Source organism: Podarcis cretensis (genome assembly GCF_951804945.1).
Source record: "Podarcis cretensis genome assembly, chromosome: 17".
NCBI lineage: Eukaryota > Metazoa > Chordata > Lepidosauria > Squamata > Lacertidae > Podarcis > Podarcis cretensis.
Genome location: NC_137187.1, coordinates 33,680,661 through 33,707,387, shown reverse-complemented (window position 1 = coordinate 33,707,387; position 26,727 = coordinate 33,680,661). Strand labels below are relative to the sequence as shown.

The 26,727-nt window shown below is 46.5% G+C and overlaps 2 protein-coding genes across 2 annotated transcripts; both read left to right on the top strand.

Annotated features, from left to right (window-relative positions):
• Window positions 1-3,965: 3,965 nt before the first annotated feature.
• ACP5 (acid phosphatase 5, tartrate resistant) lies at window positions 3,966-15,395 on the top strand. The gene is made up of 5 exons (XM_079959721.1): window positions 3,966-4,282; window positions 6,924-7,178; window positions 8,549-8,676; window positions 11,351-11,696; window positions 13,575-15,395. The coding sequence occupies exons 2-5, from the start codon at window positions 6,924-6,926 to the stop codon at window positions 13,815-13,817; spliced, it is 972 nt and encodes a 323-aa protein (XP_079815847.1). The 5' UTR covers window positions 3,966-4,282; the 3' UTR covers window positions 13,818-15,395.
• A 4,941-nt stretch (window positions 15,396-20,336) lies between these two features.
• Window positions 20,337-26,351, top strand: ELOF1 (elongation factor 1). Its single transcript, XM_079959851.1, has 4 exons — window positions 20,337-20,476; window positions 24,135-24,256; window positions 25,688-25,758; window positions 26,176-26,351. The coding sequence occupies exons 2-4, from the start codon at window positions 24,141-24,143 to the stop codon at window positions 26,238-26,240; spliced, it is 252 nt and encodes an 83-aa protein (XP_079815977.1). The 5' UTR covers window positions 20,337-20,476; window positions 24,135-24,140; the 3' UTR covers window positions 26,241-26,351.
• The last annotated feature ends 376 nt before the right edge of the window (window positions 26,352-26,727 follow it).

Sequence of the window (26,727 nt, the reverse complement as noted above, 5' to 3'; positions counted from 1 at the left end):
GACGCACTTTTTCCCTCCTAAAAAGTAAGGGGAAATGTGTGTGCGTCTTATGGAGCGAATGCAAGGGGGAGGCAGGCAGGAAAGGCCCCCAAGAGCCGCACACAAGCACCGCGCAGCTCTTGAGGGCTTTTCCTTAGGAGGGAGAAGGGACTGACGCGGCCAGTCATGAACCATGCGTAGAGAAGAAGAGAAATCACTGGATATTTTAAAGTTTGTAAAATGTTTATTTGAAATTGCAAAATTGAAAATTTAATAAAAATTATTATATATGAAAAAGAAAATGAATGACTTGTCACAAAGGACAAACTGCCCAACTATTCTGACAGGCATTTGGGCAGCAGAAACACAGCACAGCAACTTGGAGGAAGACTTTGGGAGACAAGTACCCCTCAAACACTTCCAAAAAGTGCACGATCAAAATTTGTGCCATTTGAAAAAAAGAAAGAAAAGAAACTGGTATTTATTTATACATTTCCAACGTTTTCATACTGCCAATCAACAAAGACCTCTGAGTGATTTACAAAAGTTATAAACCTATTATACTATTGGGTTGAGGCTTTGCATTTTATTAACTTGCGCAATTTTGCACAGAAGTAGGTCTTGGCACCCGCGCATGTGCAGAAATATATAATGCGACATGATGTGAAAGAGCATAATACTCATCAGATGCCAAACTGCTTTCTCTCCCCCCCTCCCCCCCCCCCCCCCCCCCCCGTATTCTCAATTTACGTTATACAGCACATGGCTAAAGCCAACAAGCTTTTTCTTTTACATCTGTTGCTATGGTTGAAAATCTTGTACCTTATGAATTTGGGGGGTCCTTTCATGCATGGATTGCCTCTACACTCACAGACTGCAGCAGCAGACACATCTATGGCTGGATTATGGGTGTTGTCAGCCAGAGAGCTATGTTCGGTCATTGACTCTCTATAATGTCAAGAAGAACTAGACTGGCCACCTTCCTACTAGTACATTCATCTTCTAGCTAATTCCATCCGAACAGGGTGATTCACCCTCCATAAGGTTATTTAGCTTCCTCCTATGCTGCCCCACTTTTATATTATTTTTATCCACTAGGCCAGCTCACAGAATATCAGCCTTTCCAAATATAGCCTGGTCTTTATTTAAGCAGCTTTCAGGGTTTCTCCAGACAAATACAGTAAAACAGAACCCAGCAACATAGGGTGGGACACAGTTCCCAACCCTCATGGCAATATAATGGACCTGCAAGCTGGAGAGGGTGCAGAGAACACACTAAAGCAGGGGTAGGAAATCTCAGGCTCTAACTAGGTTATTATCAAAGGCCACTCTGTTTTACAGACAGGATGCCTGCAGCAGACAGAAGTTTATTTTGCCATGCAAACTGGGACCCGTTCCTAACAGTGGTTATGTAAGAAAGAGCTTCACGATCGTGGAGTGCATAGACTTCATTTAGGGATGATGGGAATTGTAGTCCAAAACAAAAACAAAAAACCCCTAGCTGGTGGCCCAAGTTGGGAAACCCTCTCTAGGTGACAACAAATGGTGTTCTGTCCCTTTCTTTTCAAGACCTGGAAATTTCAGCTATCAGTCTGGGCTTCTCCATCTGCCTCCTCACTTTTTGGGGTAGTTATCATAAAGCAACAAATACGGTTGTTTGGGCTGCAGACAGTGGGGCTTATGGTAGAAGCCTGTTTAGTACTTGTGGTGGTTCTAAGATGCTCCCTCTCTCTGTCTCTGTGTCCTTGCTTCCTGAAAGGGTGAAAGCTTCTCTTAAAGAATGGGTAGGCAAACTAAGGCCCGGGGGCCGGATCCAGCCCAATCGCCTTCTAAATCCGACCCGCAGACCGTACAGGAATCAGTGTGCTTTTATTTCAAATGCATCTCTGGGTTATTTGTGGGGCATAGAAATTCATTTGGGTCCCCCCCCCCAAATATAGTCTGGCCCCCCACAAGGTCTGAGGGACAGTGGACCGGCCCCCTGCTGAAAAAGTTTGCTGACCCCTGTCTTAAAGTGACCAACACACTGGTACCTCGGGTTAAGAACTTAATTCGTTCTGGAGGTCTGTTCTTAACCTGAAACTGTTCTTAACTTGAGGTACCACTTTAGCTAATGGGACCTCCCACCGCCGCACACTTTCTGTTCTCATCCTGAAGCAAAGTTCTTAACCCGAGGTACTATTTCTGGGTTAGCGGAGTCTGTAACCTGAAGCGTCTGTAACTTGTAGCATCTGTAACCCGAGGTACCACTGTAGACATGTGAGCTCAGCTACTCAGTAGCCCCTCTGCCTGAGTGATAATTCCTGGCATCCTGATATCTGAGTGCCAGACAGGTAGCCATTCCAGAAATAACAAACCCAGATGAAGACAAAAGGGTGTGATTAACTTGGCTGGGAAACAGGGAAATATAAATATCTCTTTTGTTACACTTGATGGGTGTTTGGTGGAGGGTAAGGGGAACCATGGAGCAGGGTCCAGGATGCTCAGATTACTGCCACCAGACCTCCCCTTTCATGATGTAACCAAGTTTGGGTTCTCTTTTGTTCGGGGCTTCCATCTTGTTTCACCTGGTGGCAGGTGGGAGTCCTGTCGTGACAGTCTTCAATAAAGACCAAGCCTACTGGCTGCTGTTTTGCTCTGGTATTCCAGGCTGGTGTCCTTGTTTTGTTTTTTGTCCAAGGGAGCCCTCAGATTTCTCTGCTAACAAAGGTCAACAACCCTAAACAAAGGTCAACTTCGGGGGGAAATCCTAAAAAAAAGGTCAACAACTTTGGTCGGCCCTCATGCATGTTCACTTCATGAAATCCGGCCCTCTTGGAAAAAAGTTTGGACACCCCTGGCTTATAGGCCATGGCAGCCTCTTCATTTGCCTTCCCTTTCATATGGAAGAACCAGCTTTTCATTTCTCCCGGGTTTAGCCTCGCTGGCTTTTGGCTCACCACTTCATTGTGCTTTGTATTGTTGTAAACAAAAATTGCCCTTTTCCCTTATGGGGTATCCAAGAGCCCATATAGAGTCCATACGTAGGCTCCCTATTGGTAGGAGAAAATAACAGAGGCCAAACAGAGAATATAGAGAAGCAAAGCAGCTAGTAAGCTTGATCTTTATTGATCTGTTGCAACAGGGTGCTCCCCTCACCCGCAGGAGAGGAGGAGGAACCCAGAAAAATGGCACACTAGGCCTTATATGGACTTTTGAAATTGCCACCCTGTAGATCAAGACCACCCCCAGAAACATCATACATACATCACAGAAAAGGTGGCCTAAAACAGAAATTTGAATGTTGTTTTTCTCCTGTCGTTGTTTATCTCCTGTCTTGCAGGTTACTTGACTGGATACCCTGGGGAGCCTGACCAGTCTTTTGTAATGATAAATACTTATTTCCTGGGCCAGGTCACAGGCTCACACCCTATTCATATCTTAAATGTGCCCTTAAGACAGGATTTGTGAGGAAAGAGACAATGGGGAGGTTTCCCACTTTGCAGTGGCGTAGTAGCGTGGGTTGTCAGCACCCGGGGCAAGGCAAGTAATTTGTGCCCCCTAACCCGTGGATTTGCGCCCCCTAACCCTAACCCCCAGATGTTGCGCCTGGTGCGGCCGGCCCCCCCTGCACCCCCCACGCTATGCCACTGCCACTTTGACCTTGCAGAGAAAACATTTGCTCAGTTTAGGAATCAAAATGGTTCCAGGTTGGTATTCCTGTGCTGATCTATGTACGTGCTTGGTTGGTACACTTATGAACATTGCCATATATCTAAGGCCTCAAAATTCCTATCACAGTATCTTATCAGAAGGTCCCACAGCTAGTCTGCCGCTCTCGTTCAAACGCTGCATTTCCTGAGTCCTTCTTCAAAAAAGTAAGCAAGCCTTTGCGGCATCCAACGTGAGGAGCTGCGAAAGGGTTAAGGGGCTGAGCCGCAGTTTCCTTATCAGCTCTGCTGCGAAGGCAGGTTAAAGAATCTTTAACCTCTGTCTGCTAGGAGGAGGAAGTGTCACATGGCTTGTGGGGGGGGGGGAGAGAGAAGTTAGTGTGGGTCATCACTTTAGCATCTGTTTCTCCATCTCACTCAGTTTTTCTGCTTCAATACTCCCCTGACTGGTGCTGGAGGGAACTCCCCCCCCCCCATCCGCCCCAATTTCCCGTTTCCAGTTACTGATAAAATGTCCTATGTTGCAGCGGAGGTACTTCAGTTGTTTTCAGATGACAGAGACTCCCCGGAGAGAGAGGTGCTGAGTTAACACCCAGGACGATCGGATCCGAGCACATAAGTTTTGACAAGACGGATCTTAACAAAAACAGCAAGTAAGTTCCTCTTGTTACAAGTAGTTTCTCTTTCTGGCGCTTTCTCTCCTTGCTTTCCTACCTCGCTCACAGGTCGCCCCTGATCTGTCCGTCGTCCGTCCCCCCTCCCTTTCCTTTTCCTTTTGTCCCCTCCCGGAGAAGAGCGCAATCGATGGATCCGTTTCAACGGTTTGTCTCCGTTTGGACGCCCATGTTAATACAACCTAAAAACACGGGCTACCCATTAGGAAAGGCGCAAACAAGAGCAAATGTAAGGGATGCCAGCGTGGTTAAACTGAAAAGTCAGGAAAGCTATACAATGCAACAAGGCTTTCTTTAAGAAGTGAGTGTTTTGGGTGATGACAAAGAGAGAGCACAAGCTCTGGCAAGCCAAGTGTAAACCTAGACTGAGGAGGTCTCCAAAGAACAAAAAATTAAAGCTGTGAAACTGAATAATAAGGGATGTTTAAAGTTCAGCAGAAGGGAAATCAGCCAGAACAGCACTGGGATTGTTACAGCCCTAATCCTAAACCTGGAGATGTCCACCCAGGGTGCAGCAGCTGGAAAAAAGAAAAAAAAAAAGAGAGGCAAATTCCATGCTAATGATCATTAGGAAAGGAATTGAAAGCAAAACTGGCAATATCATAATGCCATTATTCAAATCTATGGTGTGATCACATTTGGAGTACAGTCATACCTTGGGTTGCGAATGCTGCGGGTTGTGCGTTTTCGGGTTATGGACTGTGCCAAACCCAGAAGTACCGGAATAGGTTACTTCCGGGTTTTGGCGCTTGCACATGTGCAGAAGCACTAAATCGCGCTTTGCGCGTGCACAGAAGCACTGAATCACATCACAGCATGCGCAGATGCAGCACTGCGGGTTGCGAACGCTGCGGGTTGCGAATGTGCCTCCCGCACGGATCACGTTTGCAAACTGAGGTTCCACTGTACCGTGTACAGTTCTGGTTGTTTCACCTCCTTGTGACATCAGGGTGCTGGGCCAGATGGGCCATTGAGGGTTATTCTTACGTTCTTTTGTTAATTGCACTGCGAAAAAGGAACACTTGTCTTTTTTACTCTCTTTAATCACCAAATCTCGGTTTGATGTTGACATAATACTGCAAAATAGGAAAGGTAGTGGCTTTTTAATAAATCCCATTATCTAGGAGATTAGCAAATGGTATATAACCTCTTCTGCTTTGTATATCTCTCCATACCACAGCATGGCTGTGAGCTACCATGTTTTAAGGCTGCAATCTTGTGTGCCCAGTTGCTGAGAGTAAGGGCGCTACCAGACTTCTATATTCTTTGTTATTCATTCACATCCCGACAAATTTAGGCTGTGCAGTTAAAGCGGATTTGAAGCTCTTGTGAATCACACCCTCTTCCCCTAAATATCAGATTTTCCGGATAAGGAAAGTGTGATAACTCTTGATTTGATGCAACATCCTCTAGCGTCTCCCCAAACTCTATCAGAGGGAATGCCCAATGGTGTCTAATCTGTAAGCAAAGGAATTGAGATGAGTGCCCCTCAGGCAGGTCCACAAATTCTCAGTAGACATGCACAGGAATGCACTATGAATGACAACAGCGTTCTAATGTAATCTTGGAGTGAGCAATGATTGTTTTTTCAGGGCAAAGTGTGATTAGATAAATATGGGTGGAGTTCAACATGCTATACTGCATTAATGTTCTATCTGCACAACCACATCCACTTGCCAGACAGAATGTCTCTCTCTCTCTCCCCCCCCCACTCTCATTCACCCCTCAGAAACAGTTTTGTGGGAAAGTCCTGTTACACAAACAGAAGTCCCTGTGCAAGCCTTTCACTGACGGGTTTGTTAAGTGAATTCTGCCCTATGTATCAATAGAAAGGCATTTTCACAAGGGACATTTAAAAGGTCACTGGGTTTTTGTATGTGTGTTTGTAAATATGAAGAACACACACACTCCACAAGTATGGTATCAATTGAAAAACAACACACTGGGTAAGGTATCAATTAGATTTTTTTTAATGGGTAATTGGCTGGTTAGGTACATTAGCTAGCTGGCAGGACAAAAATCTTGGGTTGGTGGAGAAATAGTTCCATTTTCTATGGGTGCTTCCAAGCAGCTGTTTATTGTTGCTCAAACACGCAAGTTTTTCACAGCATCCACACAATATTGTCACATTATATTGCCATCCATATCTTGCCCCATTATGTACCCCATGCATGGAAAATCCAGTGTTGGGGGGAAGGGAACTGCTGCCAGTGTCCCATGGTCTGCAATATCCAAGTGACCCATTTGTAATATTAAACCCTCACCTGGAAGCATTCTATGCCTCATTAGCAATATCTAGAAATAATTTGTTGGGGGTCTACACTGTTCTTGACATCATTTCAAAAAACACAAAAAGAAGCACAGAAGGAGTTGAAATGTTACATCCTATTGGACTCTGGTTGTTTTTAATAAGCACTGCAATTTTCCAGGAATGTGTGTTTGGAACAAACATGGAATAAAACTCTTTAGTAGTGAGACCAGAAAGGAGAGCAGTGCTCAGAGTCGAGGGGAAGGGGCTTCCTGGAAAAGATAGTAGCAACGCAAGCCGATCTGTGGTTGACCTTTTCCAGGTAAATGTTCTCTCTATTCCCATGTTGTCATCTCATTTCCTCGCTTTCAGATGATGAACTTCCTCTACCTTCTGGGGCTCTTCCTGGCTGCCCCGCCAAGCCTTCATGCACGCTCCTCCTTGCGCTTCATCGCTGTGGGAGATTGGGGCGGGGTGCCCAATGCTCCTTTCTACACAGCCCGCGAGGCAGCTGTGGCCAATGAGATGGGACGTACGGCGGCTTCGCTGGGAGCAGACTTCATCTTGTCCCTCGGAGACAACTTCTACTACAGTGGTGTGCAGGACGCCTATGACAAGCGCTTTCAGGTCAGGAGGTGGTGTGTGTGTGTGTGTGTGTGTGGAGAGGCTGGGGACTCAACATCAGGACTCCAGGGAGTGCTGGAATAAGATAAAGCTCAGAGTGCTGCTAAGTTAACTTGGACACAGCACACAGCCTACACAGTCCCAAGTTGGGGGCCCTGGGGTTGAGTGCCAAAGGTAAAGGTAAAGGGACCCCTGACCATTAGGTCCAGTCACGGACGACTCTGGGGTTGCAGCGCTCATCTCGCTTTACTGGCTGAGGGAGCCAACGTCTGTCCACAGACAGTTTTTCCAGGTCATGTGGCCAGCATGCCTAAGCCGCTTCTGGCGAAACCAGAGCAGCGCACAGAAACGCCATTTACCTTCCCGCTGGAGCGGTACCTATTTATTTACTTGCTCTGGTGTGCTTTCGAATTGCTAGGTTGGCAGGAGCTGGGACAGAGCAATGGGAGTTCATCCCGTCGCAGGGATTCAAACCGCCGACCTTCTGATCGGCAAGCCCTAGGCTCTGTGGACCCCCCCCCCCCCCAAAAAAAAAAAAATCCTGAATTACCTACGTGAATTTATTTTAAAGTGTATCCAAGGCACCACCAGCACACTTAGCAATCCTCACTGTTTAGCAGAGGTTGGATGGCCATCTGTCTTGGATTCTTTAGTTGAGATTCTTGCATTGCAGAGGGTTGCTCTCGATAACCCTCAGGGTCCCTTCCAATTCTACAGTTCTGTGATTCTATGATTTAGAACACGCCCTTCAGGCAAACAGGCTCCTGGAGTGCCTGATGAGATCAATATAAGCTCCTGCTTCTGACCTTAGGCTTACAATCTAAAAGACACAGCACAAAAGGAGAAAATGGAGGGGAGGAGGGAAAGCAAATTTCAGGCACCACTTTTATTTTAATTTTTACTTCTTTTATTAAAAGTGTCAGTATGAAATGTTGCTGTGGAAATGGTTACATGTTAGATAAGGAACAACTGAAAACCACGCTATATAAATCTTCTCTTCCTTGAATGCACACACATATTTGGGCACTATTCAAAATATCAGTATTTTACTGGAGTTTTTCAGGCGCATGCTATAAATTTAGGCTCGTACAAAGAGCGGATTATAGCTTTCTGTTGCCTTAACGCAACAAATCGGCGTTTTTTAAAAAAAGACTTTGTGTGGTTAAGGAAAGCAACAGGGAGATTGCACTGAAAAGTGTGGGGCGGGCAAATTATAAATGGGGAGGTGCATAACCTCTGTACAAGCAAAGGAACGAAGAGAGGCATACTCTGACCTTCAGCGTAAGCTCTCTGCAAGCAAATCCGGATGAATGCGCAATAAACAGATTGTCTGGAGGAATCCATAAACAAAGGCGCTCCTTTTTCTATTGCAGGAGACATTTGAGTCAGTTTTCCAGGCGCCCTCATTGCGCAACTTGCCCTGGTATGTGCTGGCTGGGAACCACGACCACTCAGGGAATGTCACTGCACAGATTGCCTACAGCAAGATCTCCAAACGTTGGTAAGACTCCACTGCTGTAAGGCCTGTGATTTGTTCTTGTTGTTAGCTAAGCTGCAGAGAGTTACCAGGTGTGGAAAAGTTAGGGGACAGATTTTGCGGGAGGAGGGGAATGTCTTCCAGTGTCCTTGTCTGCACTGTGGGCCCCCTAGTATGTTCACAGCAGAGGTAGGATTTGATCTGTAGGCTTTGCAGCCGACACCCTTAGCCACTAGAATACACCAGCTCTCTTTTTTGTATATTTTTATTTATTTTCAAGACTAAAATCTAGGTGGAGAATAATAAGAAATGCCTTGAGCACTACAGATATCAGTCATTTTTGAGTCAGTAACAGCTACTGCAAAGGTTGATGAATGCAATACATCAAGTAACAATAGAACAAATAACTATTCCTCTCCCTTCAAAAAAATATTTTTTTTTGTTAGCAGACCATACACAGTGCATCCTCCATAATGACACTTCAGCAAAACTCTACTATAAGTGGAAGGCAGAGATAAGGTCAGGGCAATTGTTTACATGACAAGATATAAAAGGATAAGACCATTGACAGTAATGCGGTGAACATGATGGAAATACCATACCGAAACATAAATACAGATGTTAAGCATTCCAAATTTGTATACAGTATGAGGGAGGATGCTGTGTATTGTCTTACCTATTAACATAATTAATAAAAGAGCTCCAAGTTGAAGTAACTTTGTCTGTCTTGTCGGTTTTGGAGTTAGTTTCTCCCTAAATGCAATATACAGTGGTGCCCCGCAAGACGAACGCCTCACAAGACGGAAAACCCGCTAGACGAAAGGGTTTTCCGTTTTGGAGGCGCTTCGCAAAACGAATTTCCCTATGGGCTTGCTTCGCAAGACGAAAATGTCTTGCGAGTTCCTGCGGGGGTTTTTCCCCTCCCCCCCCTTTTCCTAAGCCTTAAGCCGCTTATCAGCTGATCCGCTAAAAGCCGCTAAACCGCTAATAGCGCTAATCCGCTAAGCCGTCAATGGGCTTGCTTCGCAAGACGAAAAAACCGCTATACGAAGAGCCTCACGGAACGGATTAATTTCGTCTTGTGAGGCACCACTGTACCACACTTTGTGGTACACCAGCTCTTACAAAGCATCTTTAATATTTGTTTTTAATTCTCTGTTACAGTAACAAAACAAACAACCAAGCAAAGCCGCCCTCACACCGCAGCTTCATTGATTTGAAATTTGTGCCACAGATTAAGCAATAAAAAACCTTACTTGTGTGGCTATCAAACCTCTTTCCTTGAGGAAAAATCTCTCTCAGCATCAAACACCTGGACATTGCAGAGGATTTTGTGATATTGCCTACTTTATTTAATTATTCTATCATTTCAGAGCCAATGTTTCTATAAAATGCATTCAAAGGGCAAGGTAGGGTGCTGGTCACAGGCCTTTGGAGCCTCAGTACTGAACTGGACTTATTCTGGAATAGACAAGTATACGATTGCTCTGTTAGTTGACTGCATAGTCCTTTAAAAAATAGGTCACACAACTTAGCTGAATTGTATATTGTGTTCTCATCAGAGCAACTGAGGCATTGAATTTGTAGATTATTCTCCAGTGATGTACAGAACAGCTGAGAAAGGGAAGTACTTAAATGTTTCCTGATGGTGTCCCCCCCCCCCCAAAAAAAAATTCACACCCACATACCAGACAGCTGCTTTCATACCCACAGGGGGAAAGATACCTAGGCCCACATATCTCTTCCTCTCAGAGGAGAAAAACAGTTTGAGGATATTTAATGCATAAACAGCCGCGGCGGGAGTTAGTTATTTCTTCTCCTGCCTCTATTCCAATGAAATTTGGAGCCCTGCCAGCTGCATTGCATAATTTTAAAAAAGCCAACCAGGAGACACTTCATAGACCTCCCAGATCGTATCTACCGTATTTTTCGCTCCATAAGACGTACTTTTCCTCTCTTAAAATCTAAGGGGAAATGTCTGTGCATCTTATGGAGCGAATTTGTGGTCCCTGGGGCTGGGTGGGGGATCCGGGCTTCCCCCACCACCAGCCCCGGGGAGCATCGGGAAGGGTGCACGCAGCCTTTCCGCTGCTCCCCGACCTGCTCTTTGGGGCTGGTGGTGGGGGAAAGCTGGGCTTCCCTTCCTTCGCCAGCCCCGACAAGCTCCTGAGCAGCTCTGGGGTAGCCCACGAAGCCTCCGCAGGGCAGCGGGGAGCCTTCATCCCGCTGCCCTGCGGAGGCTTCGCGCGGCTATCCCTGGCTTTTGCGGGAGGTGGGGGAAGGGACAGAGCAAGGCTCTCTCACTTCCCCCACCTACCGCAAAAGCCCCCAAGAGCCGCATTTTTTTTTCTTGAATTCCCCCCCCCCCCAAAAAAAAGTAGGTGCATTTTATGGTCAGGTGCGCCTTATGGAGTGAAAAATACGGTAGTTTGGCCCAGAGTGCCTGATAAGGTGCTGCTTCTCCTTGGAGCTGTGAGGTGATCCTTGCAGATCTGCAGGTACAAGTTCTGGCTCAAAGTAATCCCCCTTCTGTTTTGATGTCTGGTTAGGCCAGCCCTTGCGTGGGTCCCCCATCCCAAAGGCCTTGCAATATAGAAGGACCTCCTTCTTCTTCTTCTTCTTCTTCTTCTTCTTCTTCTTCTTCTTCTTCTTCTTCTTCCTTTCTAACTGTTTTGCCTCCCGCTCTTTTCACCACCAGGCACTTCCCAAAAAACTACTACAGGCTGAGGTTCAAGGTGCCCGGCACCAACGCCACTGTTTCCATTGTCATGATCGACACGGTGACTATCTGCGGCAATTCGGATGACTTCCAAAATGAGCAGCCCCTGCACCCACAGGAACTGGGCGCGGCTCGCTCCCAGATGTCCTGGCTCCGCAAACAGCTGGCCAACTCTCAGGATGACTACTTGTTGGTGGCTGGGCACTACCCAGTGTGGTCGGTGGGGAAGCACGGCCCAACCACATGCTTGGTGAAGCACCTGCAGCCGCTGCTGCTGAAATACAAGGCCACAGCCTACTTGTGCGGCCATGATCACAACCTGCAGGTGAGCCAAGGAAGAGAGAGCCCCATCATCCTTGTTTAGAACTTTGCTCTTGCACACTTCCTATAAAGACGATGCCCCTTGTGGTAGACAGCGGTAGATTTGGGCCTGGGTCTTGGGCTTCCTTTGTTGTTGTTGTTGTTTAGTCGTGTCCGACTCTTTGTGACCCCATGGACCAGAGCACACCAGGCACTCCTGTCTTCAATTGCCTCCCGCAGTGTGGTCAACTTATGTTCGTAGCTTTGAGAACACTATCCAACCATCTCATCCTCTGTCGTCCCCTTCTCCTTGTGCCCTCCATCTTTCCCAGCATCAGGTTCTTTTCCAGGGAGTCTTCTCTTCTCATGAGGTGGCCAAAGTATTGGAGCCTCAGCTTCACGATCTGTCCTTCCAGTGAGCACTCAGGGCTGATTTCCTTAAGAATGGATAGGTTTGATCTTCTTGCAGTCCATGGGACTCTCAAGAGTCTCCTCCAGCACCATAATTCAAAAGCATCAATTCTTCAGCGATCAGCCTTCTTTATGGTCCAGCTCTGTTTTACCATCTGTAAAATGGGGAAGAATAATGATCTTGCTACAGGAATAAGTGAGAAAATACAAGCTAAACGAGCACAAGTGCTATTGAAAAGAGTGAGAAGGAAGTTCTTACTTCATGACCTGTGACTGTTGGGGTGTTGCTCCTGGTTTACGGCCTCTTTCCCCCTTCCTCCAGTTTCTGCCTCATAATGCTATCCCAACACCTGCCTTTTGCTTTTCATTGCACACTGGGAGAGCTGGTAGAAGTGGGGAAGCAGATGGGCTCCTTCACTAACTTCCCATCCCATGTCTTGTTTTTCTTCTCTTCACCAGCACTTCCCTTTGACCACTGACCCTTGCGCCATGTGCGCATCTCCTGCTGCCACCTGACATACCCTTTCCTCAACCTCTCTCCTCTTTTCCATTCCTTTCCTTCTCCCAACTTAGTATATCTGGCACAGGTAGCAAGTCCCTCTGGAGAGGAACTGTGCCATTTGATGGTCTGTGTAGAACTTGAGCACTAAACATAAAAATGTGCCCCTACAGCCCTGTCTCTTCCTATCTGGCAGCCTGTCTTGAACATACTTTGTCATCATTATTGTTGATTGATTGATTGATTGATTGATTGATTGATTGAAATCTTATGCTGCTTTTCATTCAAATGAATCCCAAAGCAGCTTACAAACAATAAATAACACTTACAAAATAGAGCATAATACAGGCGTAGGCAAACTCTGGCCCTCCAGATGTTTGGGACTACAATTCCCATCATCCCTGACCACTGGTCCTGTTAGCTAGGGATGATGGGAATTGTAGTCCCAAACATCTGGAGGGCCAGAGTTTACCTATGCCTGGCATAATAGAACATCACAAGTACAATATAAATCATATAAGATCATGACACCTATTGCACCCCACTGCCTTTCCTTCTTGGAGCAACACTGAGCTTCAGCAATAGTGAGCTTCTCACAATCATTCCATGGGCTGGAAGTTGTACCTCTGTCTCTTAAATAAAGGTCTGTCACATATACAGTGGTACCTTGGTTCTCAGACTTAATCTGTTCTGGGAGTCCATTGGACTCCCGAAACCGTTCGAAAGCCAAGGCACGACTTCCGATTGGCTGCAGGAGCTTCCTGCACTCAAGCGGAAGCCATGTCGGACGTTCAACGTCTGAAAAACGTTTGTAAACAGGAGCTGATTTCTTTGATGACAACTAAGTCGTTCGAGAACCAAGGTACCACTGTAATGTTTTCCCCACATGCATGGGCAGGGGGGATAGCTAGGCAACAACATGATGGCTTGAGACACCCAAAAGTTATGCGGTGGTGATACTGGTTTGAGCCTGTTCCTCCCTTTCTCCAACAGTACCTCCAGGACAAAACTGGCTTGGGCTATGTGCTAAGTGGAGCGGGGAACTTCATGGATGACAACAAGCAACACCTTCATGAGGTCCCTGCTGGATACCTGCGCTTCTTCTATGGCCACGCCTCTTCTCAAGGGGGCTTTGCCTACATTGAGATTAATGCCAAAGAGATGAGCATTACCTACATTGAGGGCAAAGGCAAGTCTCTCTACAAGACCTCGCTGCCCAGGCGGAGACGTTTCTGAAGATGAGACAACAGTCAGCATTGGCCTTGTAGGGGCACAGTTGGCCTCTCTGACACACACAAACACAGCACGCCTTCCTCCTAGGGCTGAGAACTGGCATTTGTGGGGAGTGTAGCCATTGAGAGAGCTCTAAGATCTCCTGTTTGTGAGGCACTCCTACTCTTCTGCACACCTCAAAAGACCCACCTGTACATAACCGGTTGTGGTTATGTAGTTCTACCTTCCTCCCAGTAGAACCTCATCTCTTCTGCATCCAAAGCATTCCTTTCTGAATGCTGCCTCTGAATCCTCCTATGTGGCTCCTGCCTAGATATTGATAACATACCAGATCCAGAGTCATCACTGGTCCAGCTTAATCGTCACCTGGCTGGTGGCTACTATGAGCCTTTGTCATAGGTGTTAAATTTTCGGCATTTCAAAATTTGCAAGAATGGAGGAACAAGCCATAGTGGGCAAGGGTCAGAGATCTGCTCAGCTTAAATGAAATCCTTACCCTTGTTCCTGGCCATTGTTCCAACCATAGGATGAGGCCTCCATGCAGTCTTGCTATGCCCATTGCTGCTTCCGAGAAAGGAAGAATGTAGAATTGCCACTTAACTACCCCCAGAGCCCTTACAAGCTGCCTATCACACAAACACATGAGAGGTAGAAGAACAAGACAACACTGAGTAGTCCTAATTCATTCCTTTCCTAGTACAAAAGAAGAAGAAGAAAAAGCAGGGACTGTTCCCTCACTTACTATATAGTCTATTCCTGCAGCATGGTGTCTGTAGCTGCCGTGAACTTTCAGAATTATCTCAAAGAAGAATGAACTTTTGCCTACTTAAGATCACCATTCTGAAACTATCTGGTGGCTCATCTGTTTCAGGTGTAAACAGTGGGACTCAGCTAGCTGTTTAAGGTTGGGGCTGAAAAACAACTTTGCTCTGCTGAGCAGCACCCAGTGAAGTGTTTGGATGCAGATGACATTTGGATCTTTCCCCTTTAACTTTTCAAGTACATGACCCTCCTCTATGCACCTCTTATCTAGAAATTCTCTACCACACAGGCGAGGCTTTGCTGCAGGAGTTTTTCTCCTGTTGACAAACAGCTCCTGTAGATCGGGAGATGGTGGCGATTAGGAAAGTGGGGGGGGGGTATGCAGAATACCCAGATTTAAGGTCCTCACTTTAGTAATTTTATTGCTCAGCCCCATGTCCTTTCAAGAAAGTGTCCTTTCATCCTATCCTGGTGAAACAACACTCTTCAAATGAAGAATGCAAGTTTTTCTGTGTGCCAAAGGAAGAGGAGCTCCGTCTGCCTTCTAAACAACTGCTATTGGATGAATAGGTCTCTTCCTTTCTGGATTTTTCTTCTGACTCTTCTGTTTTGTATTTGATTCTGCTCCAGACGTTAGTTGCTGTTATGCATTTTGAAGTCATTCACTTGCCAAGATGTTTATCTGAAAGATCAACGATTCTATGCAACCAGGATCCAGTTTTATTCTGTATATGGGCTCCTTAGGTTTGGTTGAAGGAAACATAGAATCTTCTAATGTTTTCTCCTGACTAGCTTTTCAATAAATTACTTTTAATACTTTTGGCTTTCCCCCCACCAAACTGAATTTCAGTAGGGCTTTTGTGAAGAAGAGTTTGCATGCCTAAGTTGCTGTTTTTTAAAAAAGCTCAGAGTTGTTAATTCCAGATCCACCCCCCCGCCCCAATATCCTTTCACAGAGAAACCAGGACTCTCAGGGCCAGCCCCACCATTAGGCAAAGTGAGGCAACTGCCTCAGGCAGCAGATGCTTTGGGGGCCAGCAGTAGCAGGGGAGGGTTATTTCAGTTTTAAAATATGGCAGTATATACAAGATGAATGGAGTAAGTGAATGGAATACAAAACATGCATGGGGTGAGGTAAAGGTAAAGGGACCCCTGACCATTAGGTCCAGTTGTGGCCGACTCTGGGGTTGCGGCGCTCATCTCGCTTTACTGGCCGAGGGAGGCGGCGTACAGCATGTGGCCAGCATGACTAAGCCACTTCTGGCGAACCAGAGCAGCGCACAGAAATGCCGTTTACCTTTACTTTGCGAACGCAACACCTTTCTGCCGGAGCGGTACCTATTTATCTACTTGCACTTTGACATGCTTTTGAACTGCTAGGTTGGCAGGAGCTGGGACTGAACAACAGGAGCTCACCCCGTCGCAGGGATTCGAACCACAGATCGGCAAGCCCAAGGCTCAGTGGTTTAGACCAAAGCGCCACGCGCGTCCCTCTAAGCATGTCATAAGAGGCAATAAATATTTCCCCTTCAGAGTTGCAAGTTATTGACCATTAAATCTGAAGAGCTGAAGATGTGCAGGAACATATGAAGCTGCTTTATACTGAGTCAGACCATTGCTCGATGTCTACACCACTTGACAGCGACTCTCCAGGGTATCAGACAGGGGACATTCCCACCCGTACTTGGAAACACCAGGTCTTGAACAGGCAGCCTTCTGCATTCAAAGCTCTACCACAACCCATAAAGTCCTTTGTAAAGGTTGGGTGACAACTGCTGCCTTTTAGGAGAGGACATAACACCATGGCTTTATATTCTGCCTGACCTAAAATTTATTTACAGCACTTTTATCCCACCTCTGAATGAAGAGCTCAGTTTCTCTCCTCCCCATTTTCTCCCCACAACAACCCTGTAGAATTGACCCAGAGAGACCAAGGGTCACCCAGTCAGCTTCATGGGGATTTGAATCTGGGACTCTTCAGTCCTCGTCTGATACTCTTAACAACTACACCACATTGGTTCTATGGCTTCAATTCTGCAGCACTTGTAAACTTGTTTTTCAGTTTCTGGCTACTCTCAAGAGATACCAAAAAGGAAGATGTTATCTCCCAGGACCTGGCTTCTCCTCACTAGAGAAGTGCAAACGTTGAGTCATAAGGTTCTTCACTCCCCGTCTCAAATTGCCGTGTCATTGGGAAATTTGTTTTAAACTTGCATACGAAAGATGACACAATAAGGGTATAAGCTTAAGTGTGGGGCCAGTACAGTTCCCATTTTGGTTTTGCCAGCAGAGCTGGGAGCCTTCCTCAAAAACTTGTAAGCGGTATGATGTTTTTGGGGGTGGTCTGGAGTTTGAGGGTGGGCAATTCCAAAAGTCTATATAAGGTCGGGCACACCTTTGTTCTGGGTCCTCTTCCTCCTCTCTCCTGCATGTGAGGGGAGCACCCTGTTGCAACAGTTCAATAAAGATCATGCTTACTAGCTGCTTTGCTTCTCAATATTCTCTGGTTGGCCTCTGTTACTTTCTCCTGCCAATGGAGAACCTACAAAGGGCTCTATAAGGGCTCTTGTGTCCCCCATAAGGGAATAAGGGCAGATTTTGTTTATAACACTGGTATAGCACAGAGGCGAAGTGTGTGTGAGAAAAACCAGAAATTCCTCAGGTGAAAACTCCACATCTTAGTCATTAGTGTGGGAGATTAGCACCATGTGGCCCAAGTATTTTACTTGAAGTTACCAGCTATAAATTGCTAGTGGGTGCCATATGCATGTGAAAGTTTGCAAGTCATCCGGGAGCCCAGATGGAGCATGTGGGACACTTTCCAAAATGGCTGCAAGATGTGACAGTAAAAAATTCCCCCAGGAGGCCAAAAACCCTAACTATTGCTTTGCAGGATAGAAGACCCCATATCCAAGTGCCCCCCAATAACCTCTGATGCAGATTTTTTAAATTTGTCCTATTACATATCATGTAATGGTTAAAAATGCCACCCATATCTCCTAAATTATGGATTGTAGAGCAAAATAACCCCTTTCTTCAACACCACCTGCAAACAACAACAACCATTAAATAACCCCCAAACCAGCTTCACATCTGAATATAAGATGAGCCCTGCTGGATCCCATTCAACTAGGTTGGCCATATGTGCTAAATGTGCTTCTAAATTATGGGATGTAGAGTAAAATCACAGCAGAAGCAAGGTAAATGTGATGTGAACACAGACTTGAGTGACAAAATAGGAAAAGCCTTCTGCACCCAGAAACATCAAGTTCTATCAGAAAAAGACAATATCAACGCAGGATATCTGGGAGAATGAGAATGTCTTTGCCTGGAGCTGAAAAGATGAAAATGTTGGCATCAGGCAATCCTCTCTGGGGAGAGCGTTCCACAGATGGAACAGGGGGAAGGCTGCTGCTAAAGAGGTTTGTTCACTCGTCATCCTCCAAACATCTCCCGAAAGTGCCCCCCAGAGAAGGGTCTTCAGATGATGAAGACTTGCTAGTTGCTTCTTACACAAAAACGGTCTCCGAGGGACTTACAACATATTTATAAGCATAAAGGTAAAGGTAAAGGTACCCCTGCCCGTACGGGCCAGTCTTGACAGACTCTGGGGTTGTGCGCCCATCTCGCTTAAGAGGCCAGGGGCCAGCGCTGTCCGGAGACACTTCCGGGTCACGTGGCCAGCGTGACATCGCTGCTCTGGCAAGCCAGAGCCGCACACGGAAACGCCGTTTACCTTCCCGCTGGTAAGCGGTCCCTATTTATCTACTTGCACCCGGAGGTGCTTTCGAACTGCTAGGTTGGCAGGCGCTGGGACCGAGCAGCGGGAGCGCACCCCGCCGCAGGGATTCGAACCGCCGACCTTTCGATCGGCAAGTCCTAGGCGCTGAGGCTTTAACCCACAGCGCCACCTGCGTCCCATTTATAAGCATAGGCACAGGTAAAAGTATTGTTAAGAAGTTTGCAGGCAAGCCTTCAGTTTTCACATGTAGCCCTGAAACAACCCCTTTAAAAGAAATCTTTCCATACTTGAGACCCGAACGCACTCCAGAATCTGGCACCTGATAAGTCAAAAGTAAAAGTTACTGCACCAAAGAGGAAATTAGCTTATTCAGGAAAACGCCACCAGTAAACAGCACACTAACAATAGACTTAGTTCAAAAGAGTTTAGATTTATCTGAAGGGGGAACTAGTACAGACTGTAACTAGAGCCACTTGCCTTAGAAAAAGGTTTCTCAGGGGACAGTGGTAGCTTGAATGGTAAATTTGGAGTGCTTTGGGGGAGTTCTCAGTTAAGAAGAATGCAGGCGGGTCATTTTGAGGCAATGGCTGAGAGTAAAAGTTTATTTTTATAATGGGTAGCTACAGGTAATGATGAGAAAATGAGATTTTGGGCTGAGGCAGCCAGGGAAGAATAAGAGAGCATGCCAAGGGGAAGTTGATCCAAGATCCAACTTGGAATCATAAGATACGGGATTCCCTCATATGAGCCTGCCTGGGTTCTGAGACCGTCAGGAGAGGCCCTTCTCTCACTCCTGCCACCCTCATAGGTATGCTTGGTGAGGACACGGGACAGGACCTTCTTGGTGGTGGCTGCTCCCAGACTCTGGTACTCCCTCCCCAGAGAAGCCAGACTTACACCCTCCTTATTGTGCTTCCACCAGCAAATGACAATCTTATTGTTCCAACAGTCTTTTTTTGGGAACCAGCTGCTTTTAATGAAAGGGCTGGTGCCCTGCTGGTTTTATTGTAATTATTTGTATGCTTTAAACAGATTTTATATATGTATATGATTTTAATTCTACTAACGTTTGTTTTTAATTATTATTATTATTTTCCTGTTTTTAGCTGTTCTTAGCTGTAAAATGCCTTGAGTCCCTGCCAGGGAAAAGGGTGGAAAATAAATAAATATATAAATAAATAAATTTCGAGTTCTCGCTAAGGGTGTGCATAGGGTTGCAGTCTTGTTGCTTAAGAATTGCTGCGTCGCGCCTGCCTGCGCGATTGTTCAGGCACCCGGCTGGTCGCCAGTAGAACGAGGCGCTGGAGACGGACCTTTGTCGGTTTGAATGAACAGAAGCAGTTCTGACATTTCATTCACAATACATCCGGGTCCTTTTGTCGGTCGTCTTGGCGAATGGGTGGTTAGGAATAAATACAGAGATATACAAGCGGGTGCAGACTGACAGATCATGCGGTGAAATAGCGGGCTCTGTTTTGTTTTAATAAAAATCTTCTCCTCTAGGGCGGGTCAGATATGTCCACAGAAATCACCTGGTGAAGGGGGGGGGATCTTGGGTTTCAGCATAGCTGTGGGATTGCGGAGCATAGACCCCCTCCCCCCCCAAAAAAAAACAGCTAAGGCAGGAGTTCCTGAGCTTTCTATCTCTGCTCTTATTTTGTGTGGGAAATGTGTTTTTTGGGTTTTTTCCAGTTTATAATTTTAAAAACAAAACATAACACCGCAACCTGCGTTGCCTGGAACGGAGCAGAAGGCTGCTGTCTGCTGTTATGCACTATGGTCTTTTGCTGCAACCAGATATACGGTGCCCGTTTTCTCTTTCTGTTTTCCTTTTTCTTCCCCGCCCGCCTCCTCAATCAAACAGGGCTAAAATCACGGAATCTTCCTTTCCTTCCTTCCTCCCTCCTTTCCTTTCCCCTCCCGCAGGCTTTCCCGAAAGGCGCGACCTCCCGCCTTCCAAACCATTAAGCCGCGTCGGGCGACTCTACCCTTTTCACTATCTCTACGCCTTCCCAACCTGCCTTCCCTGAACCCGGCGGGTGGGGGAGGCGGGAAGTGTCGCGTTTCCCTTCCGGGTGGCGCGCCGGAAGTGCTGGTCTCCGTTAGAAACGAGGCCTTGTGGAACCTCGTTAGAAACCAGGCCTTGAGCCGAGCCCAGGTAAGCGGGGGAAGGGGAGGTTTCGGGCGGGCCTCCGGTGTGGCGCCCGGAGTGAGCTTCGAGTCGGCGTTGGCTCCAGAAGCGGAGCTGCTTCTGGGGCCTCGAAGGGAGCGCGGGAGGGAAGAGGAGCACCACGCCGCACCCCGCTTCCGAGTCGCTCGCCGCACCAGCGGGGACAAGCGCGGCCAGTGGGGCGCCGCTTAGCTCGGCCCTCGCCTGGAACTCCCCTGCGGAGCTCCATGACGAGAGTCGCCCGCCCCACTAAGCGGGCAAAACCAGCCGGGCCCTTGGCCTGCTCTGGCTCACTTCTGAGAGATGCTTTCGAAACTGGGGTGTATAAACTAGGCGCCAAAGAGCACCTTAGACCAGTGGTTTCTGTAATAAACGAAAATCTGCCCTTATTCCCTTATGGGGGACACAAGAGCCCTTTTAGAGTACTTTGCAGGTTCTCCATCCATCCGAGAAAATAACAGAGGCCAACCAGAGAATATTGAGAAGCAAAGCAGCTAGTAAGCCAGATCTTTATTGAACTGTTGCAACAGGGGGCTCCCCTCACACACAGGAGAAGGAGGAGGACCCAGAACAAAAGTGTGTCCACCCATATATAAAGGTAAAGGTAAAGGTACCCCTGCCCATACGGGCCAGTCTTGACAGACTCTGGGGTTGTGCGCCCATCTCACTTAAGAGGCCAGGGGCCAGCGCTGTCCGGAGACACTTCCGGGTCACGTGGCCAGCGTGACATCGCTGCTCTGGCGAGCCAGAGCCGCACACGGAAACGCCGTTTACCTTCCCGCTGGTAAGCGGTCCCTATTTATCTACTTGCACCCGGAGGTGCTTTCGAACTGCTAGGTTGGCAGGCGCTGGGACCGAGCAGCGGGAGCGCACCCCGCCGCAGGGATTCGAACCCCCGACCTTTCGATCGGCAAGTCCTAGGCACTGAGGCTTTAACCCACAGCGCCACCTGCGTCCCTTCCACCCATATATAGACATTTTAAATTGCCCGCCTTGAAGTCCAAGACCACCCCCAGATACATCATACCTACATCACAGAAGGGGTGTAGTTCAAGAGAAATCTGAGTACGTTGTTTACCTCCTGTCATTGTTTATCTCACGTGTGGCAGGTTACCTGTTAATGCTTACCATATTTTTCGCACCATAGGGCGCACCACACCATAGGGCGCACCTAGTTTTTAGATGGGGAAATCAATAAAAAAAATATTCCCCCAGCCCCAGCCCCAAAGAGCAGCATACAGGCTGCGCACAACCTCTCCCTGCTGGAGGGGTTGTGCGCGGCTATGGCACAAGCCAAGGCAGTGAGAGGGATGGATCGCGCTGGCTGTTTTGGCTTCCTCTTTAGCCCCACACAACCCCTCCCTGCTGGAAGAGGCTGCGCAGGGCTAAAGAAGCCATAGTCCCGTGCAGCCTCTCCCTGCCGGAGGGGTTGCGCGCGGCTATGGCACAAGCCTGCATTTGCTCCATAGGACGCACACACATTTCCCCTCAGTTTTTGGAGGGGAAAAACTGCGTCCAATGGAGTGAAAAGTACGGTACTTGTTGGATACCCAGGGGAGCCTGGCCAGTCTTTTGTAATGATAAATACTTAGTTCCTGAGCCAGGTCACAGGCTCACCCTATTCATACACAGATATACCCTTAAGATAGGTTTTGTGAATGTAAAGACAATGGGGAATCTTTGTCATTTTCCTTTGACCTTGCAGAGAAAACATTTGGTCAGTCTGGGAGCCAAAATGGTTCCAGGGCTGTTTTCCTGTGCTACTTCAGACATGTGGTTTATATATTTATGTACGTGTTTGCTTGGTACATTTATGAGCATTTATTATATATATAAGACCTTAATTTTTTTATTTCATTCCCAACCTTTTCTTGACATTGCCTCACCTAAGCATCTCTCAAATCCTGATTCTTCCCTTGCTTGTGACATATAATTCTTATTATTCAAAAAGTGAACTCATATTCACATGGAAGAAGCCTAAAAGGCTATTCACTATTAGTAACACATTCTCAAATTGCCCTCCTTAAGAATCAGATCGCCCCTCTTAAAAATCAAATTGCCCCACATTGGGAATCACGGCCTTAAACCAAGGTTGTAGTCGCCAGAACGGAATGTCTTGGGGACAAGGCTGAAGTCTTTATGTGAAAGTTCAGAGGACCACCTTGAGCTAGATTGAGAACTTTGAGAACTTAAAAGAAGAGAAGCCGCTCGATCCAGGGACAGTCCACATACTTATTGGCTTACACCAACCTTCCCCGCCCGCCCCCCCCCAGCAGTGGTGACTGCCCCTGCTCAGGCTGCGCAGAAAAAAGAAAAGCATTTGGTTTCCAGAACTTCATTCCTGTAGTGCAGATAAAATAAGCTTTCCCCCAGGACAGGGTACCAGTGTGTGAAAACAGTCCAGATCCAAGGATCCCCAGGCATGCGGCTCCCGATGGTGGAGATGTTCAGGCGCCATCCTGGGCAACTTCACTTGGTTGCAAGTGGTCAAAAGCCAGGTGCAAAATGTGCCTGGCACCGTGCTGATTTCAAACATTGTAAGCAGCCCTTCGCATTTTATAACAGCCCTTTGCTGAGGTGGCTGTTCAAAGGAAGTTGGTGGGGGGGAGAAGGTTATAGGTGCCTTTTCAGAGTGGTGTTATGGTTATTTATACCCCAGTTTTATATGTATTTATACCCCACCTTTTCCCCCTGACCAGGAACTCAAGGGGACTTACAGGAAAAAAAGCAATCATTAAAAAACAATTAAACAGTAATAGAATTAAAACTATATATACACGCAGACATATATACAGTATGTGTGTGTGCGCACACGCACATATGCACGTGCATGCAGTTCATTGCTGGGCACCCTTCTGTAGTCAGTCCTGTTTTTGCTCCCTTGGTTATGGGGTGAGATGAATTGGGGGGCAGTCAAGGAAAGCCCCTCATGCGGTCAATGTTTCTGGGTCACCCAATATGGTTGGCAGGAGAAGAGTGAAATCTCATAGAATTGTAGAGTTGGGAGGGTTCACAAGAGTCATCTAGTCCAATCCCTTGCAATGCAGGAATCTTTTGTCCAGTGTTGGTATTGAACCCATGACCTTGAGATTAAGTGTCTCACGCTCTAGTTACTGAGCATGCTGATATAACCAAACCATAGGGGCTTTTTGTTTTGCATGATTCTTGGATTACTCCTGTTACTGGCTCTGCTCTGCCCCTGGGTCACCATATGCTGTCAGGTTCCTGCATCCTGGCCACCACATTCTCTTCCCTGCTAGGCTGCATCTTCTAGTCAGTGGAACTGCCAGTCATTGGCTTTGCTTCCTCGGCTGCAGTTTTCTGAATCTGGGCAACCCTAATCCTCCGAAGTGGATCATTGATCTTGTTGGTGCAACAGCTTTCTGAATACTTTAGTCACTCCTTAATGTTCTACAACCGCCTTCACCTTCCTCAACCTGCTGCCCTCCAGAGGTTGTTGATCTGCAACTCCTGTCAGTCCCAGCTAGAATGACTGATGATTGAGGGTGGTGGGTGTTGCAGTTGAAGCATCTGGAGGGCACCACGTTGGGGAAGACCCTTTGACATGAAAAGGACTTTTGCTGAAGCTTCTTCTCCTGCCCCCACCCCCCTTCACATTTGTTTCTCCTTGCTTTGCATGCTATAGGCAAAAATGGGCCGTAGGAAGTCAAAGCGGAAGCCTCCACCCAAGAAGAAGATGACTGGGACACTTGAGACCCAATTTACTTGCCCCTTCTGTAACCATGAGAAATCGTGTGATGTTAAAATGTAAGTTATGTAAAAAAAAAAAAGGAGTGTGGATTAATATTGTGCAGCAAACTGAAGCTTAATAGGGTGCAGACATGTGCATCCTGGCCCTCACAAGGGAAGGTTCAGAAAATAGACATGCAGGAGGACATTTCTTTTTAGCTGGGAACAGAGACGTTATTAGAACTGGGAAGGGAATAAAGGAAAAATAGCGGGTAGGCCAGCACTTTGCTGGTAGTTCAATCTTCTCACCTTCCATGTATTACATTGTACGCAGTGCCACAAACAATCCCTCCAGAGCCAAACTACAACGAGATGACTCAGGCTCCTTTGCCACCCCTCCCCTATATTCAAGGGTGTATGAAGAAAGTGTTTGTGGCAGAATTCAAAGGTTTTAAGAGAGAGTGACAAAAACTAAAGGATTTTTAAAAAGAAATCTAACAGAACAAGACTGAAGCATTCAGAAGAACAAGTAAATGATATATTTCAAGGAGATGGAGAATTCTCAAGTGCACATAAAAAATATCCATTATTCCTTGGTTGTATCTGTATCCTGTATTTCCATGAAAAGGTGATCAAGGCAGCTAACTAATAAATACAATAACACAGGAAAAGGAAAAAACCAAAAAGCAGGTAAAAAACCCCAGAGGTGAGGCTAACTGGGCCTCCTATTAGCAAGGAGTTCAAAATTGTGGGAGCAGCTACCAAGAAAGTCCTTTCTCAAGTTTCAGATGTTGGCTGAACAAGGCCTTCAGATGTTGGTGGGGGGGAAATGATTAAATAAAAAGAGAAATGTATGAAGAGTGCATTATTTTATTCCCCACTAAGCATATCAGATTTTAAGTGCAGAGGCCAACATTTCTTCATTTCGAAGTACCTCTTCCAAATTCGTCCTTGTTTGCTTTCCTTCATTGTTGGCATTGAAATGATTTTAGTACTAATGCAGGGTGGTGAAAATGGAATATTTATGCTTCTTGTGCTGCCCTTGATCTGGCCTTATGTTTTCCCAAGTCCCCAAGCAGAATCGAACTCTTCACACATTAGCTGATGAGAGGGAGCTCACTCCTGCTTTCCGCAGGCATTGGCTGTGTGTCCTACTTCCCCAGGCAAAGCAGGATTGGAAAGCCCTTTCCATCAGAATGATTCACAAGTGGGCATGGTTTGGGTAACATGGTTTGTGAGCCAGATTGGAGCCCCGTGTGGCATAAGTTTGGCTCTTGGGCAAGAGGTTCCCCATCCATTCTATAGGGAAAGATTTGTGAAGGGTACTTCTTATTTGCTATGCCTCTAACTGAGACGGCTGTAGGAATGTTTGTGCCTACTGTTCACTGCGTGTTAAAACAATATTCCATACCCAAAGTCATATGAATGTACCATCTTTTTCCTCTTTTCTGGCTTACACTTTCTCACATATGGGTATTTTTCAGCTGTAATATGTTTTTTGTGTTTCAGGGACAGGGCTCGAAATACGGGTGTGATATCCTGTACCGTGTGTCTGGAAGAATTTCAGACTCCTATAACATGTATCCTTTGAACTTCAATTCAGTTTTATAATATTTTACTCTCTTCCCCCATGTAGACTTGGCTCCTACGTTTTCATGTCAGTAATTCGTAACCTAGGGTGTAATGCTTTCTGCTTGGTCTCGGCCTTTACATGTTTTATCTTACCCTGCATAAAGACCTGGAAATAGAGAGTTAGCATCAAAATTGATCAGACATAGCCTTGCCAGAGTGGTTAATCAACTGAAACACCCCACCACCACAGATATTTAAAATCAGCTAAAGTTCCACTCTTGTACCAGCTTAACTGTGGTTCATAGAAGAAATCACTTGCAAGATTTGGCAGTGTTTTTGAAAAAATATACACATCCAAAACCAATAGTATTTTTTTATTTGGGGGACACTTATGGTAGATTCTTCCTTGACATTTCACCCTAAAGATCTTTCAGAACCAGTGGATGTTTACAGTGACTGGATAGATGCTTGTGAGGCAGCCAATCAATAGCAACTGGAGAGGAACTTGCCAGGAATTCAACAACACTTCTTAATTTGGGAGGGTGGATGTTATCTGTTACATAATGCATTGGAAGATCCAACAAGTGGCTGGGAAATGTGACTCTTGTGCTGTTTGTTTCTATCCAGTAATCCTGCCCTACATGAATATTATGGGATTGTGCCCCTGGAATTAAGGGACTAAAGGCTATAAGTAGGATCTGCAAAACTTTGGAAAGGCCCGCGGTTTTGTAAACATACTGATCATTGGGATCATTGTTGCATTGGGTGCATTCTTATCAAGGGCCGCTATTCAATCTCTGTTCATTTCAGTGGGGCTTGTATGGAAGGAGCATCCATGCAAGCTCCTTTGTCGCTGGATATTCAGAGGTAGTCCTTGGGAAATTGCACACCTTGTTGCCATGGTTGAACAGCAATGCTGAGCAAGCAAGAGTATACAGGAACGGAACATGAAATAATCCCCCACGTATAATTGCTTT